Source organism: Nuphar pumila, chromosome 4 (assembly GCF_984573655.1).
Source record: "Nuphar pumila chromosome 4, dmNupPumi1.hap1.1, whole genome shotgun sequence".
NCBI lineage: Eukaryota > Viridiplantae > Streptophyta > Magnoliopsida > Nymphaeales > Nymphaeaceae > Nuphar > Nuphar pumila.
Window position 1 is genome coordinate 116,989,509 of NC_143252.1, and position 19,260 is coordinate 117,008,768.

Below are 19,260 nucleotides of genomic sequence, written 5' to 3' on the forward strand. Positions count from 1 at the left end.
TACTCCTTTCCTATTCCGAGTGAGGGATGACATAAAAATTTAAGTAATATAGTTGCTTCAAGATTTGCATGTCAACCATGTGAAATGTGATCTGAATATGTGAAAATAATGGCAAAGCAGAACAATTCTCTTTGGTTTACAAACGGCATAAACAACATATCGAGAGGGGAAACTACATCAAGGACCTGCTAGCCTGATGGAAAATCAAATCTGCCCCATGTATTCATCTCTCTTGATAGTGAATTTCTTATTAGATGGGTAATTTACAAAAAACTGCCTAACTTATCAACTATTTATGAAAAGATACCCGATGTTTCAGTTATTACATTAACTGGCTGATTTATCCAAAGTTCTAAACCCATTTTAGGTCTAAACTGACATTTTTGTCCTTGTGATAACTCATCTTATGCTCTTCTATTAGACAGTTCAATAATAAAGGCATGTTTATTTTATTAAATAAATGTCAAATGAATTATCTTAAACATGTCTTTGGAACATAAATGAAAAAATAGGTAGCTGAATGTAATAGTTGAAATGTTGACTTCATTTCATAAATAACTGATATGTTAGGTGGCTTTTGTAAATTATCCTCATTAGATTTGAAAACAAGGAGGATATGTCTTACCATCAAAGCAATGGCTCTTCGGTGGCTGTTGGACATGCTTTGCTTGTAGCACCACGGGAAGGAATGGGGTTCCCTAAGTTTCTATGGTGAATTAACAATGCCAGTATGGGTCCTTCTCTTAGTGTAATAATATTTTAGGTTGAAATTTGATATCTATTGATGACAGAACAAAGATTAGAGACAGGTATCATTTTGACAAGTTGTTTCTTATAGTTCTAGCAAAACCACGATGATCCACTGGAAACTGTTTTATTAATCTGTACAAGTGTCAAAATATATGTATGTATATATACATATATTCATATATACTTATTTTTGTCTTATAATAGTTAAATGCCCTATAGGGGCATTTCTGTCTTTTCACATGTATATAAATATTGTTTATTAAAATAGTATTTTTTTCTTTTCTTGTTTTTTCTTTTTTTTTATTTCATGTAAATAAGGGAGACCAATGGGGGCTCTATGGTCTTTTCATTGGGACTCTTTGGGAGCTCCCAAGAGTCTCCCTTCTTCTTGGTTTTTGTTGTGTATAAATAGGGGTCTTCACCCCTTATTATTATTCAATAAAAAATATATGTTTTAGTTGTTTTCCTTTGTTCACTCTTTGTATTGTCCAATAGTGGACTTGTGTTTTTTTGTACTTGTGTCTTCATGCCCTTGTCTATTATTGGACTTATATGTGCTTTTGCTAGTTGTTCCAACAATTCTGTGTAATTCGTTACATGGTATTTGAGCTAGGTTGCTCATGGTCCTTTGGGAAAGTGGTTATATCGTGAATGTGAGATAGCATTCAAAGTGTTTGTGCGTTGGTGTTGCTTTCGGAACTCAAGGTGGAGGAGCTCTTTCGTGATCTTCCATATTTTCTCATACTTCTTCTATAAAGTCAAAATGAAGAATGAACAAAAAAATAGACCTCTCCTTCAAATTAAATGGTTTCAACTACATTACGTGGGCATCCACTATGAAAAACAACCTCAAATGCAAGAAGCTTTGGGGATACGTGATGGGCTTTATTTTGAAGCCTCAACTCAAACTCGCTAAGTTGGAAGCAAATCAAGAAAAAGCATTGGATGGAGATGCCTGAATCCAAAGTAGAGGATTGGGAAAGTAAACATGCAAAAATTTTTGCACGGCTCGTTAACAATGTTGAGCTCAAAATATGTGTCAACATTGCTAAGTTCTGCAAAGTTAATGAGGCTTGGTTTTTTATGAAGGGTATGTATACCCAAAAAGACCTTGCAAGGCAATTTTTTCTTCAAAAAAAAAAAATGTACCATCAAACAAAAGGACATAAAGGTTCGTGACTACTTTAATACTCTTGGTCCTCTATGGGACGAGTTATCCCTTCTTGATCCCAAATGGGTTGCTAGTGAGGATGTTGAGTTAAGAAGGAAACAAATGAAAAAAAAAACTTTTTTTAATTTTTGCATGAGCTTAGGCCCGAATTTGAACAAGATCTTCTCTCCTCCATCGATCTAAACCTCTTCCTTATGAAGACGTCGTTGGCGAAATATGTCAAGAAGAAACTCATTTTGGTATGATTAAGGGAGGAGATGAAGTATTGTCCATTTTTAAACCCAACAATCATATGAAATCTTACAAGCCTCCATACTTTGGGAGGCAAAATAGCTATAATGGTAACTATAAAAAGGTTATTTGCTATCATTGCCATGAACCGGGGCATATAAGGCCTAATTGCCCTAAGTTAAATGCTTCTTCAAAGAACAAGGTGGCTTCTGTTGAAAAATCTACAACAAAGAAGGATGAACCAAGTAAGGGAATAGACTCTTTTTGACTTACTCAACTATCGGAGGCAGTTCAACAATTACTCAAATCTCCATGCCACGATAGCCTCATCTTCTCTTCCAGATATATCGTCTAGGATCCTTGATTCGGGAGCTTCCTTTCATATGACACCTCATGATAATGGTCTATCCGATTTACGCATTAACTCAAAAACTATCTATGTTTCCACTGTCGATGGAACATCTTTGCAAATTAAAAGTATTGGAACCTTAAATTCCTTTCAAAAATTTTGTATAACAAAAGTTAGGGTTGTTTACAAATAAATTTGAATCTCTTATCCATTTCTAAAATTTTCGATCATGGATGTGAAATCTTCTTCTCATTTAAGGGTTGCTCCGTGCAGGATCTCTGATCCAGGAAGCAGATTGAGTAAGGCCATAGGAGTGGAGATCTCTACTTCATAAATTATCTAAATCTTCCTCCAAATTCTTTTTATAATTATGTCCAAGAAAAATATATTAAAACTTGGCATAAAAGACTTAGACATCCAAGCTTCTCAAAGATGTATCTTCTTCCTTTTAGAAAAAAAAAATTGTAATGAAAAAGATTTAATTTGTAAAGATTGTATCTTTGGAAAGATGAAATCCATTCATTTTCCTAATAGAGCTTTTATCTCTAAGAGACCTTTTGAATTAGTGCATTCTGTTATATATATATATATATATATATATATATATATATATATATATATATATATAGATATATATATTTCTGTTTTATCCAAAATACTCGATAGGGGTATTTTGGTCTTTTCACATATAATATAAGTTGTTTTAAAACAACTTATTTTAGGCTTTTTCTTTATTCTTTATTTTATTTTCTTTATTTTTTATTCTCTTTTTGGATCATTGGGGAGCCCACAAAGGGAGTCGTTGGGGCTCCCCCAATGACTCCTTTGTGGGGAGCCCCAATGCTCCATCTCTCTCTCTTTTGCTTTGTATATAAAGGGGTGCTCCCCCTCACATTATGTAGTTGTTCTCTCACCACTTCTTAATAATATTGATTCATTTTTTGCCTTTTGGCATTTTCCCTTAGTGGGTTTGTGTATTTGGAGTTTATGTGCTTGTGATTTCTCCTTGGTGGGTTTGTGCATTTGCACTTTATATGCTTGTGATTTCTTTTCCATTATTGAACATCACTTGTTATATGTATTTTCGCTTATTTTCTTACATGGTATCAGAGCCATGTTGAGATCAAGCTAATTTGTTTTTTCGGTACACTGAAAAGCATGCCATTCAAAATTTGAAAAGGAGGTGAAGCTCTTTTGCAATTCCTATTCAAGCTCTTGTGAATTTGTGATCGCGTAAAGATCAGTGGTGGAGTATTCATTATCTCTCCTTCTCTTCTCCTTAGATTAGATTAAAGAAAAATATTTACTCGGTATGTGTCTTACATTTTTTAAGTATTTCTTGTGTTATTTAGTTCATGCATTATGCATGAGAAAACACTTAATTTCTTTATCGTTATATATATATATATATATATATATATATATATATATATATATATATATATATATATATATATATATATTTTTTTTTTTTTCTATGTTATTTTTTAAAATAAAAAAAAAGTATGTTTTAAGATTTTTAAATGGTATTTTAATCATCGTTGAACTTGTTTTCTTATCATTTTTGGTTATTTTTTTAGCAAACTAGATGTATGTATGTTTGAAATCATGTTTGAGTCTTAAATTTCTCAAAAACTTGCTTTAATATATATATATATATATATATATATATATATATATAATCATGTATGTTTGAGCATGTATTGTTGGCCTTAGTTAGTTTAAACAAATCATGATTATAAAAGTCAATCATGTTCGTATAGGTACATATCTTAAAATAATTTGATATTTCAAAATAATGATGTATTTTACAAAGTATAATTTTACTTGAACTTGAGTATAATATTTCAAAATAACTTGTGTGTATAACAATAGTGATGATATTAGGTATATCATAGAATTATCTTACATGTCTTGCATATGATTTAAATATTGTGTTGCATACTTGGTGGACATGGGTGTTCATGTTTAAAACTCTTGACTCATTGTATACTTAAAATATAAATTTTTATATGATGCCTTTAGTGCTTTAAATCTATAACTTGCATATATGCTTAAAATTATTCTTATACGTGTCTTTTGTATGAGATATGTAGCTTTAAGTTACTTAAATTATTGCATATACATGAGTTCTTTTTGTGAGAATGTATACACTTGATTTTTCGTATGGTTCTTTGAGAATTCTTATATATGCTTTGGTTCTCTTTAATGGCATTGATTGTCTCATAGTAGACTTGTGATTTAAATCTAAATAGCTTCTTTCTAGATCATATATATTGTTTTTATCTTCTCTTTGAGAGTCATTGGATCTTTTGTATGTAATATGCCTTAGTGCACTTATTTCTTGATTGATGTATCCATAAATCCCTTTTGCTAAATAGCTTCTTTCTAGATCATATATATTGTTTTTATCTTCTCTTTGAGAGTCATTGGATCTTTTGTATGTAATATGCCTTAGTGCACTTATTTCTTGATTGATGTATCCATAAATCCCTTTTTTGAAGAATTACTTATAATAAGCATGATTCTTATTTACTTAATAAAGATTGTAAAAATTGTCATGAGACATATTATTGGACATATGATTGCACCACATTCATTATAAGATTTCATCTTCTTTACTGAAATTCTAATTTTGGAACTTTATATTTTCAAATTGGTTCTTTTTATTAACTAGATTGAGCTATCTCTTTATATAGCTTGCTTATGTTAAGAATGCTTATAATTGCATGAGCATATGAGTCCAAGTTTTCCATCTACCATTATTGAATTTGATTTGAAACTTTGCTTTTCAAATCGATATTTGAACTCACTTGTTTGAAAAATGATTTCCGTGAGAATTTATTGCCTTCTTATTGCATTTGTGTTGTCCATCACACACTTTTATATGATACATCAATCTTCTTAGCCTTATTATTATTGAATTATAGATGTTTCTTAGAGTGGGTTGTATGCACCTCTTTTTATGTCATTTTAGCTTGTCAACTTGTAGTTTGACTCTAACTGACAGTTATGTGTTCTCTAAGTCATTCATTTGTTTTTTGCCATTGTTTTTATTATGAATGTTTTTAATTATATGTGTATCTGTGATAGCTAACTATTTTTTAAAATCATGACGTTTCGAAATGTGGTTAAAATTGATATTGATTGCATTAGTGTGTTTCCATTACAAGTCTTCTTACCTCGGGTGTCTTCTCCTTTTATGTCTCTTTTTAAGTGTCATTATATGTAGACAAGAGATGTTTATTCACATATTTGTGTATGATTTTTAGCCCACTGTTGGCTTTGTACTATTGTTCTAGTCGCTGATACACTTGTTTTTAAGTGTCATTATATGTAGACAAGAGATGTTTATTAATACCTTCATGTATGATTTTTAGCTCATTGTTGGCTTTGTACTCTTGTTCTAGTCGCTGATACACTTGTTTTTAAGTATCATTATATGTAGACAAGAGATATTTATTCACACCTTCGTGTGTGATTTTTAGCCCATTGTTGGCTTTATACTCTTGTTCTAGTCACTGATACACTTGTTTTGAGTGGCATTATATGTAGACAAGAGGTATTTTTGCACACCTTCGTGGGTGTCTTTGGCCCTTTAGTGGCATGTTGTTTATGCTCTTAGTCTAGTCGCTGATACACTTGATATTTGAGGTTTGGAGAACTAGGAGGTGACTATGTGTGATGGTTAAACCGATGTTCTAATTAAAAAAATCATTCCGATGTTTGAGAATTTTTAATCTATTCGTAATTTGTCTAAAGACTCTAAACTCATCTTCTCTTCTACGAGAAATGATTGTTAAAATAATTTCATGCATTTTGCATTGTACGGTTAAAGTTTGCAAAATATCAATTCTTGATATTTGTGATAATTTAATTTTTATACTTTTCACAAATCAGTGTCGATTTGCAAATATTTTTTTTTCTTGTTATATGAGATTTTTAAAATCTCTCTTTGAAATTTTTAAACTTTTTGTAGAAGATGTTTATAGATAAAAACTCCACGTCTTCTTGTGTACTCTTTATATTATAAGTCTTCTTATATACTCCTTTGAGGGTTTTGTGAGTATGTCCCTTATATAAACACTTGTGTATTGTTATGATAGGGACGTTGGTTCACAACTGAAGGTACTTAATTTTTTTCATACTTGTTATATGCTTTTTGTTGATAAAAATAGTTATCCTTTTATTGTTGTTTCATACGCATTAAAAATGCTTTAATTGCATGATGCATATATATGTATTAGCTTGGTTCATATAATTGTATGCACGAAGTTAATTAGCTCTTTCTAAAAGCTTTTGAGCTCTCTACGTAAAGGTTTTTTTTCATGCCTTTATGCATTTGTGCCCCGTTGTGAGTGTTATCTAGTGCCTGCACATATCTTCCATTAAGATTGTTGTAGGTTAATTAAGTCATTTTTCAGACTTGATTCTTTGAAGACATTTTCACATAGTGCTTGATTGAAATGCTTAAGATATTTTCTCTTCTTAATGAATCATATGACTTTAAATAATCAAATCTTCTTATGATCAATGTTATGGTTTCTTGAAAAATGAGTTGATTTTATGATTAAATTTATCTTTGTTGGGGTCCCAACGACTTGTTTGAAAAATTATATTCTTGTTAAAAATATATTGGTTTTAAAACTTTATAACTGTTCGGCAAAGATATTTTTTTTGTATACTTGGATCTCTCTGGTTTGTTCCATATGTTCTTAAAGAAGTGATGGAAGAGTACTTTTGATACATCACGGAGATAGTAAATGAAGGTGCTTGGGGATGATTACCATTAAAAACAGTTGAAGAAGGGTGACATTTGCAAAATTCTTTGATATGCTATAAAGATGGTGATTTCCATTAAAAACTCTTGAAGACTTGGAGTCCTTCCTTTCGTATTTTCAAACTTTTCGTCCTCTCCCTGTAAAGTTTGAGGGTGAGTGTTATATATATATATATATATATGTATTTTTCTGTTTTATCCAGGTATTTTGGTCTTTTCACATGTAATATAAGTTGTTTTAAAACAACTTATTTTAAGCTTTTTCTTTATTCTTTATTTTATTTTATTTATTTTTTATTCTCCCTTTTTGGATCATTAGGGACCCCACAAAGGGAGTCGTTGGGGCTCCCCAACGAGTCCTTTGTGGGGAGCCCCAATGCTCCATCTCTCTCTCTCTCTCTCTCTCTCTCTCTCTTTTGCTTTGTATATAAAGGGGTGCTCCCCCTCAAATTACGTAGTTGTTCTCTCACCTCTTCTCAATAATATTGATTCATTTTTTGCCTTTTGGCATTTCCTACTAGTGGGTTTGTGTATTTGCACTTTATGTGCTTGTGATTTCTTGTTCATTATTGGACATTCAAGTGTTATCACTTATTATTTGTATTTTCGCATATTTTCTTATACATTCGGATATTTGGGGACCTTCTCTCGTCATATCAAAATAAGGATATTCATATTATGTTATTTTTATCGATGATTTCACTAAATATGTGTGGATCTACTTCCTTAACTTTAAATCCGATGTGTTCTCTTTCTTTAAAAAATTTCATATGATTGTCAAAAATCAATTTCAAAGCAATATTTCTATTTTTAGATCTGATTCGGGTGGTGAATACCTATCAAATGAGTTTTAAAATTATTTAGAACAAAATAGAATTTGTCACCAAAAGTCATTTCCTAGAACTCCCCAACGGATTAGCCGAAAGAAAATATAGGCATATTATATAAACCACTAGGACACTACTTATTTCTAAAGATATTCCAAAAAGTTTTTTTGCTGAGGCCGCTTTAACATCAAAATATTTGATAAATACAATGGCCTTATCATCCTTAAAAAAATGTATCTCCTTATGAAAAATTATTTGAAAGAGCACCCAATTTCAAGCGGTTGCGAATTTTTGGATGTAAGTGTTTTGTACTCTTCCATAGAATAGATAAATTATCTCCAAAAGCCATTGAATATGTATTCATGGGTTACAGAGAAACCAAAAAGGATATAGATGTTTTGACCCTAAGAGTAACAAATTATATGTTTCTAAAGATGTAACATTTTTGAAAAATGAAAATGGTTTTGAGAGAACCAAGGAAAACAAGGAAGTAGATTAATGTTTTTCTATTTGACAGCTTGTCACAAGAAGAGTTGACTTCTTGTGATGATTCTTTGAATGATAACGGTGATAATACCTTGAATGATAATAAAAATGGTGATAATAATGTGCATTCAAATGATGAGAATGTGGAATCACCTATAAGAAATGATGATATTGTTGATAAACCCATATACCTGGCGTGAGCAAAGGAATCCTCTAAATGCTTTTAAAAAATATTTACAAAATTCATCTTTATAAGAAATTCCGCTTAGAAGATCCAATCATGTCTCCAACCGACCAAGTAGGTTTGTATTTTATGACATATTGATACCAAATTATAGAGCATGTCTAATAGTTTTGCATTCCTATCATGAACCATCAAATTATAATGAAGCCAAAAATCTTCCACAATAGGTTGAAACAATGAATATAGAACTTAAAGCCCTTGAAAAGGCTAAAACATAAGAAATAACTTCATTACCCATAGGGAAGAAATCTATAGGATATAGATGGATTTTCAAAGTTAAAACCAAGAATGATAAGATTTTAAAAAGATATAAAGGTTAGTGGCCAAATCGTACTCTCAAGAATATGGAATTGGCTATAAATAAATTTTTGCCCCACTAGCTAGAATGACTAGTGTTAGGATACTCATAGTCACTGCATCTATTCAAAAATGACCTATATACCAACTAGATGTTAAAAATGTTTTTTTAAATGATGAATTAAATGAGGAAGCTTATATAGATCCCGTTGGTGTTTCGTATTGAAAAATGTAAAATTCTTAAACTTAAAAAAGCTTTGTAACAAACTCCAAAAGCTTGGCATGATAAATTTAGTAATGTAATGACTCATATGGGTTTTCATTCTTGCTATAATGACACTGTTCTTTTTGTCCAAGTTCTAAAGTTGTTATTCTTCTACTTTGTATAGATGATATTATAATCATCGGAAGTGATAAGCATGGAATCAGTGACATTAAGAATATTTAAAAAAAAATGATATATTTGATTTAGGTTTTCTAAGATATTTCTTAGAGATTGAAGTTGTATACTATCCTAGAGAGTACATTCTTTCTCAAGTGAAACTTGTTGCTGACATTTGTACTAAGTTTGGTATTTCGAATAATAAGAAGATAGAAACTCCTTAAGTGATTAATGTTAAATTAAGGTTGAAAGATAGTAACTCTAGTCGAAGATCCTACACCTTACCATCAATTTGTTGGGTCTCTCACTTGTCTATCACTCGACCAGATATAGCTCATGCAGTTCACTCTGTCAGCCAATTTCAGCAAGCTCTAACCACTGTGCACATTGGTGTTGTATTAAGAATTGTCAGATATGTCAAGCATACTATAACCAAGGGAGTTTTCTTATCCTCATCTTCATCATTAGATTTACGCTGATTGGAGAGGATCTCAATAATAGAGTCTCAACTACCGTTTTTTGTTTATTTTTAGGTGACTCTTTGATTTCATGAAGATACAAGTGTAACGAAATAACGAAAAATACAAAAACAGTATCACTAAGGAATTTACAAGATCGCAACACAATGTGCACATGCACAATAGCCATCAAGGGGCAACAACACAAGCACTAAGTGCATATAAAATACTAAGGAACTAAATAAAAAAACACAAAATATAAAAAATATTCAGATTTATTGAACATAAATGCTTAAGAGAAGCATTAATAATTAAGGGAGAACAAAACCCCTTTATATACACACTACAAGGAAAAGAGACCAAATGGGAGCTCCCAATAAAGTCGTTGGGAGCTCCTAACAGTCATATTTATGATCGTTGGAAAGCCTCCAACAACTCTATGGTCAAAAAACCATAGAGCCCTTACTTAAAAGCGCAAATTACAAAAAAAAAAAAGTAAAAAATTGCTCCTAATGAATAATCCCTATTACATGAGTAAAATGACGAAAATACCGCTAGAAGATATTTACCAATTACATTATTATAAATAATATATATATATGTGTGTATATATGTATAATATGAAAGAAATACATATGTATCACAATACATACATACATATATATATAATATACCGAAAGTTTGGAAATACAACAAAGAATCAATGGGAAGGATCTAAGTTTTCAAATGCCTTTATTGGTGATCATCCCCAAACGCATGCATTGGCTATCTCTATCTTCACGACATGATGCATCAAAGATATACTTTCTCAATCCATCGCATCTTTAAGAGCATGTAGAAAGAATAAACCAAAAGATTCCAACTACACAAGGAAAATATCCTAGCCCAATAGTTATAAAGTTTTAAAACTAATATATTTAAAAAAAGAATAGAATTTTCAAACAAAGTAGTAATAATTTTTAGAAACATTAGATGATCATTAAGAAAGACAAGAGGAGTATTTCTCAAGGATGAAGTTTTATAAAATCGAACCATAATCATAAAATCAACATATTTTTCAAAAAAACATTACATTGGCCACAAGAAAATTTAATCATTAAAGGACATGATTCATCAAGAGATAAACAATTATGTATAAATAATATCCTAAGCATTTCAATAATGCACATAATAAAAAAAAGGTCTTAAAAAAAGAGCTAATTAACTTCATGCATACAATAATGTGAACAAGATAATTAATATGAAACACACGTATATATCCAACATGCAATTAAAACATATTTAATGCACATAAGCCGATAATAAAAATAGTTATTTTTATCAATAAAATACACATAAAATGCATGATTTTAATGTAAAGAATCAAATAGCCTTCAATTACGAACAAAAGTGTCCATCAATATCACGTGGACAACACATTTGTAAGGAACACATTCTCACACCGACAAAGGGGCACATGCAAAAAGGCTCATAATATAGATAAAACCTCAAGTATGAAAAAAAAATGCTTGAAATTTTTATCCATAAAGGGATATTTAAAAACTCACATAACAAAGAGAATGATATTTGCAAATCAACACTAATTTGCGAAAAATATGAAGATATATAAATTCTCGTAAATATCAAGAAGTGATATTTTGCAAATTTCAACAATACTTTGACCACCACAAGCAATCACCTCCTAGGCCTCCAAATCTCAAATATCAAGTGTATCAGCGACTAGAATAAGAGCATAATCATCATGCCATTAAAGGGCCAAAGCCACACACGAAGGTACGTATAAACATCTCTTATCTACCTATAATAACACTTAAAAACAAGTATATCAGTGATTAGAATAAGAGCATAATGCCAACGATGGGATAAAATCACACACGAAGATGTAAATAAACATCTCTTGTTAATGACAGCCAAAAATCAAGTGTACCAACGACTAAATCAAGAGTATAATGTTAACAATGAGCTAAAATCATACACGAAGTTCTGAATAAACATCTATTGTCTACATATAATGACACTAAAAAATCAAGTGTATGAGCGACTAGATCAATAGCATAATCACAATGTCAACAATGAGCTAAAAACACACACGAAGGTGTGAACAAACATCTCTTGTCTCCATATAATGACACTTAGATAAAAGACATAATAGGAAGAAACACAAAAGGTAAGAGAGCTTGTAATGAAAACACACTAATGTTATCAATAAAAATATCATTTTTAACCATCTTTCAAAACACTATCATTTCAAATATAGATAGTCATCATAGATAAACAGAGTTACAAGCATCCATAATAACAATGATCATACAATAAATGAGTGATACAAGACACCCAGATTCAAAGATCAAACAATTGTCAGTTAAAGTCAAACCATAAGTTGACAATCTAAACTAACATAAAACGAGGTGCACACAACTCACCCCAACATCTCTGAATAAAAAATAACAAGGCCAAGAGAAATGATGCATCATATAAAATTCTATAATGAACACAACAAATGCAATAAGAAGGCAATAAATACTCACAGAAATCATTTTTTCAAACAAGTGAGTTCAAATATAAGAACCGATTTGAAAAAACAAAGTTTCAAATCAAATCAATAATGGTAGATGAAAAACTTGGACTGAATATAGTGCAATCATAAGCATCGTTAATATAAGCAAGCTATGTAGAAAAACAACTCAATCTAGATTACAAGTCTAGTACAAGATAATCAATGCCATTAAAGATGACCAAAACATATATAGAGATTCTCAAATAATCATATAAAAAACCAAGTGCATACACAAGTACAATTAGTCATGAATTCTCACAAAGATATCAAAAGAACTCATGTATATGCAATAATCTAAATAACTTAACGCTACATATCTTATATAAAAGATATGCATAAGAACAAATTTAAGCATATATGCAAGTGATAGATATAAGGCACTAAGGGCATAATATAAAAATGTATATTTTATAAATAACAAGTATGCAATGAATCAAGAGTATTTAATAAAAAAAACACATGTCTACCAAAGATCTAAGTGGACAAACACGTCCATCAATAATTGACAAGTACTAAAGTGAACCATGAAAGAAACATATATCTCCCATAAAAACACAGAATTTTCTCATGATTTTCAACTTAATATTTTATTAAAAACTAAGTATGCAACACAATATTTAAATCACATGCAAAGCACGTAAAATACTGCTATGAGACTAATAACATAATCATAAGTGCCACAAAAAGGATAAACAATATAAACACCTAATATCATAACTATTGTCCCACAAAAGACCTATAAAAGACATTTATCAAAGTGAATGACTTCTCATAAAAAATTATGCTCAATACCTTATGCACGAACAAACAATCTTATTCATCATGTAAGGCAATCATAAGTGCATAAGGATCAAATATCAATAAAAATTATTTTATAAGCTAGATCATAATTTTTAACACCTCATTTGCTATTTTTAATATACTAAGAGTAAAGAGAAATATTAAACACAAGTTCAAGCAAAATTTCATAAAATTATACTTGCAAAATACACACATCATTATTTTGAAATATCTTGAATTATTTTAAAATATATAACAAATTATCAAAAAAGAACAAAACCAAGTTCAACAATATGAACATGATTTGACATTTATAATCATGACTTGTTCAAATAAAGCATCTAAATGCCAACAATACATGCTCAAGCATACACGATTGTATACATATATATCAAATAAAGCAAGTTTTGAAAAATTAAGATTCAAACATGATTTCGAAACATACATATATTTAATTTATAAAAAATAAACAAATAAGTCTTATAAGATATTTAATAAAAAATAAGTCTAACGATGATTAAAAAACCATTTAAAGAGATTTTTTATTTTAATAATATATATATATATATATATATTAACGATAAAAAAATAAGCGTTTTCTCATGCATAATGCATGAAATAGATAACACAAGAAATACTTAAAGATATAAGATATATACTAGGTCTATATTTTTCTTAAATCCAAGTCACACAACGATCATGAATCATTCACGAAGCACGAACTTGAACCAAAAATCCCAAGACCCAAAAGAGCCAAAATGCCAAGAAAATTTTCTTAGCTCTGATACCATGTAATGAAATAGCAGAAAATACAAAAACAATGCCACTAAGGGCTTTATAAAATTATGATCACGAAAGTGCATAAGCACAAACCAATGTCATTAAGAGCTTATAAGATCGCAACACAATGTGCACAAGCGCAAGTCCACTATAAGACAAAACAATAGCCATCAAGGAACAACACAAGCACTAAGTGCATATAAAACATTAAAGAACTAAATAGAAAAATACAAAATGTAAAAAATATTCATCTTTATTGAGCATAAATGCTTAAGAGAAGCATTAACAATTGAAGAGGAACAAAGCTCCTTATATACACATTACAAGGGAGAGAGAGACCAAATGGGAGCTTCCAATAGAGTCGTTGGGAGCTCCTAACGGTCATATTTATGACTGTTGGAGAGCCTCCAATGACTCTATAGTCAAAAGGCCATAGAGCCCTTGCTTAAAAAGGCAAATTACAAAAAAAGAAAAATAAATAAAAAAGGGAAAAATTGTTCCCAATGAACAGTCCCTATTACATGAGTAAAATGACAAAAATACTTCTAGAGGATATTTACCTATTACATTATTATAAATAATATATATACATATATATATGAGTATATATATGTATATATATATATATTATAAAACAAATATATATATATGTATATACAAATGTGCATCTTAACGGCAAAAAGCAACAAAAAGTATCTCTATCTTCAACAAAAGTTGAATATCGTGTGATGACTATAGCTATGGAGCTTGTATGGCTAAGAGGTCTTTTCAGAGGGGATAATAATCTCAAAACCTTCGAAGATGTGTTATGATAATAATAGTGCAATTTATATTGAAAGCAACTATACCTTTCATGAGCGAACCAAAGACATTGAGATTGATTGTCATTATGTTCGTGATGAATATCTGAGAAGAACCATTGAGTTGTCGTATGTTACATCAAAGTATCAGCTAGCTGATTTTTTCACCAAAGCTCTCCCTGCTCGTAGGTTTATTTTTCTCCTTAACAAATTTTTGGTTACTTCGCCATAAGTTTGAGGAGTGTTAAAATATATGTATGTGTGTATGTATACGTTGTATATATACATATATTCATTACAAGAAGAACCACGTGAAATAGGAATACAATTCAAGTTTTCTTTCAAACTTTGCTTTTCATGTGCAAATTGGTTCTCATACTTCTATGCCCAAAGAAAAGTTGCAAGATTAGCCACGTAGAGGCTGGTAATGCTGGATGGCAAGTGGTTCAAAGTTCAAACAGAAAGAAGACTGCCTTGACAGAGATGACCAATCTAGTTTTGTTCATGATATCAGAGATAGGGAGCATAAGGTAGTCTCAAAGGCCAAAGGGACGTGTTCACAAACTTTCCATAATTAATGGCAGCATTTCCCTAATTGGCAGATATCATCTATAATTCCACCCATTACAGCCTTCTCAACAATTCCAGAATATTTGACAATCTGAATGATATATGCTGATGATACAGGAACTATTTATCATGAGAGCTTGGTGACAGCAATTCACACCAAAATTAGGGCATCATGTTTGTCAGTAGAACCAAAAGACAGATACCTTGCTGCTCATGAAAAGCAATTCCTCGTGACGATCATTTTTCCATGATATAACTTGCCCACCATAAAGAAGCACCTGAAAGCATTTAAATTTGAAAACACATAAGTGACTATCAAGATGTCTCAACAATTTCATAGCCCAAGCATGGAAAGTGGAAAGCTTATTAAAAACGGTAAACTTTATAAAAAAATGAATTTGAGATATTCTTATTCATATAACCAACAATAATCATGCATAAAGACAAACAAAAAGAAAAAGTGTCTACCAGCAAACTAAGATCTAGTTTTTTCATTAGCACAACCCAAACAAAAAGGAAAGCTACCAATTTGATCGATCCTGCAGATATCAACTGAACTCTGCTCATAAACGGTGTACCAATAATGACGAAAGTCAGAATAGAGAAGAGTTTGAACAGAGTGATGCAGAGTAGTGTACAGAGCAGATATGCAGCCCCTATAAAGCATCTTTAGATTGGCATGGAAGAGGAGACAACTTCCAATTATCCTCACAGGAAGAAAGATAATCAAATGAGAACAAATCATTCCTCATATGGCACCTCATAGTTCTTCCCCAAAGATCTATTGGGCAGATACGATGGAGTCAATAGATCAGTAACAGACCTTGCAAATTCAATAGGCTATTGGTATTGAGGGCTGGACAGTGTAAGATAAGATATAACCTAGAAGAAGAAAATAAATTATTTAGAAAACTACAGGTTTTAAAATTAAATCAGGAACCTGTCACATAGATATTGCAAAATACATATAAGCTATTCCCCAGAGTTGTCAGTCGAGGAAGCGGGAAGCGATTCGGGAAGCGGAAGCAGGAAGCGAGGCACTTTCGAAATTTTAATAAGCGGGAAGTGCAGGACAACTTAGAAGCGAACTAGGAATCCTCTCGGATGCGAACCAGAAGAGAGGAGAAGCGAAAAAGAGAAAAAAAATAAAAATAAAAACACAAAAAAATGAAAAAATAAGGGAAAGCGAGCTTCTCCTAAATGGAAAGCAGGCTTCTCAATTTTTGCGGCGATTCCCAGCACTATTCGGAAGCACCATCTTCCGAAACGCACTTCGGGGAAGCACACCACTTCCCCGTGCTCTATGGCGCTTTTGGTAACTTACAGGTATGGGTAAGGAGGGTAAGACACGGTAATCTCAAAAAATGAGGATACAAAGACATGGCTAAAATATAGAGAGAGAGAGAGAGAGGAAAGAGTTTTGATCTGGATCATATGTGGATCCATATTAAGGTTTATATTAAAAATTAAAAAAGTGTGTAAATGTAATTTTTGAAAAAAATGAAGAATGAAAATTTTAATATAGAAAGGGAAGAGGTATTTCGTAACACCTCTCTCTCTCTCTCTCTCTCTCTCTCTCTCTCTCTCTCTCTCTCTCTCTCTCTCTCTCTCTCTCTCCAAGGAGAACGAAAAGATGAAGACTAGGAGGGGGCCAAGTGAGGACCAGCCTCACCGCCTCTCTCTCTCCTCCTCTACTTCTTTTTCTTTCTTTCTTCTTCTTTCTCCCTGCCTTTCATCGACATCAAACAACAAAAATGGTTTGGGTCAAGGTTGTACCTGACCAAGAGCAGTGTGGTACCTGCCCCCGTGTCGACGTGTGGCGACACAGCGTGTGCCTGTTACATAGGCATTCCCATTTATGGGGTTTTTATTGGGAATAGTATACAAGGGGATGCGGTACAGGATTAAAGATGAAGTGTCTATGTGAAATAGTTCACACCCCATTCCAAACAAATTCAAGTTCTTTCAACATTTCCTTTGGTATTCCTTGGCCAACCAAATGAAACGAATATCATCTTGGTTCGGACTAAAAATAATTAATCAAGTTGCAGTCACTAATATGTTGCACTTTCATGATCCTAGAAAGATCTACCAGCCCTTATTTTTAAAACATAAGTTCGAATCTGCTAACACAGGCAGCTCCTGAGTGGTACAGCTCGATTCAGAAGCTCCTTGTCAGCTCGCTATAGATAATTTCGAAGATGGTCAACGGTTTTAGCATGAAATCAGAATCTTCGACAATGGCACCCTTGACGTGAATTGTAGTTAAATTGGTATTTTTTCTTTCCTGTAGTTTAACTATCCTGAGGGGCCTGTGACAAAAAAAACACACTTGATTTCCCTAGAGAAGATATCACAACCAGATAAAAAAAGAAGAAAACGCCAGAAAAGAAAGAACCAAACACAGGAAAAAATTTGAAAAAGAAAAAACGAAGGGGGACCAAAGTGGGTACCTCCACGGACGATCCGCCGGGCTCATTAAGAATGACTTTGGGCAAACCGTCGACCCCCCTGATGATATTGGGCGGCATCGGTTTAGGCCGAAACCGAGTGGGCGTGTGAAGATTTGAAGGCTTCCCTTTCCCTTTCTTCCACTCCAGCTTCAACAACATCACAAGACCATTACCCACCAATTCAAAAATCTTATTCATGCAAAAGACGCGCACAATACAGAGAGAGAGAGAGAGAGCTCGTATTTCTTAGTGTTCTCAAAAGAAAGCAACCCAAAGCCCAAGGTGGGATATCTTCGTTCAAGCAAGCAAAGTAATGAAAAAACGTCCAAGAAGAGCAAAGGAGGACGGAAGCTATGGAGATGGAATCAAAGGTTGCTTACTTTCTCCCTTTAAAGATTTCGTATGCAGCGCTAGAAAGGCAACACTAGTGGAGCAGAGACCAGGAAAATCCTCTGTATAAGAGAGAGAGAATTGGAACTCGAGGCATGCACATATATACAAATACAACCACTCTCTCTCTCTCTTCCATATTTGCTTTGCTTTGTCATATTGAGAGAAAGAGAGAGCATTGGATCCCTTTTCTGTTTGTTGCATACTGTCGCTTTCTGTTGAGCAGGAGGAGAAAGAGGAAGAGGAGGGCACGGTTAAAGCATTGACGCATGAATGCACCCATGTAAGCGTGCAGCATCATCTCCTTAAATTTGTTTTCCACCCTTTTTATCAACAAACAAATATGGGACGCAAGAGAAGTTGAGAAGATTAAAAAAACACAAAAAAGAAAACCTCCCCCGTTCTCTCTCTCTCTCTCTCTCTGGCTTTGGGCTTTGCTTTGCTGAGGGTAGAAAAGTATTCCCCAACGTTCCCTTTCCCATCACCTTTTCATGCACGAAAACTTCCCTCGAAAAGACGTCCCACCACGCGACAAACTTCACCTCCCACCGCTACGGTTTGTGCCACTCCAGCCCCCACCACATTTTGTCCTCCACTGCTACTCTCCTGTACCAACAACGTACAATGCATCGTGCTAGACAATGAAAAAGCAGTGAAATTTGTAGGAGAGACGACCTTAACCACTCCATTGTAATGTTTACTTATACATAACATTCACAATCATATATGTTTTCGATATTCATGTATAGAGGTCATCTTTTAGGCAGTGGCGTTGCATGCTTGTGATCATCAATCTCAACATGCTTAGCATGCAGCTCCGTTGCTGATGACCATCCATTTAGACATTTCTCGTGATGGACACAACACCCATCTCGAAAAATGCCACGATGGGTGACTGTCAAGCACGTCGTTACATGCTCACCATGCAACAATGCTGCATATAACGTGACGTCTA

General features: G+C 32.5%; 1 protein-coding gene across 1 annotated transcript in view; it reads right to left on the reverse strand.

Annotated features, from left to right (window-relative positions):
- The window catches only part of LOC149840761 (putative glucose-6-phosphate 1-epimerase), a 28,990-nt gene extending 10,524 nt beyond the window's left edge, over window positions 1-18,466 (reverse strand). The window contains exons 1-3 of the mRNA XM_090003302.1: window positions 18,296-18,466; window positions 17,916-18,062; window positions 15,666-15,740 (exon numbers count right to left, since the gene is read on the reverse strand). Coding sequence (XP_089859428.1) covers window positions 15,666-15,740; window positions 17,916-17,993 — 153 coding nt within the window. The 5' untranslated portion in view covers window positions 17,994-18,062; window positions 18,296-18,466. The remainder of the gene's footprint in view (window positions 1-15,665; window positions 15,741-17,915; window positions 18,063-18,295) is intronic.
- Window positions 18,467-19,260: the final 794 nt, after the last annotated feature.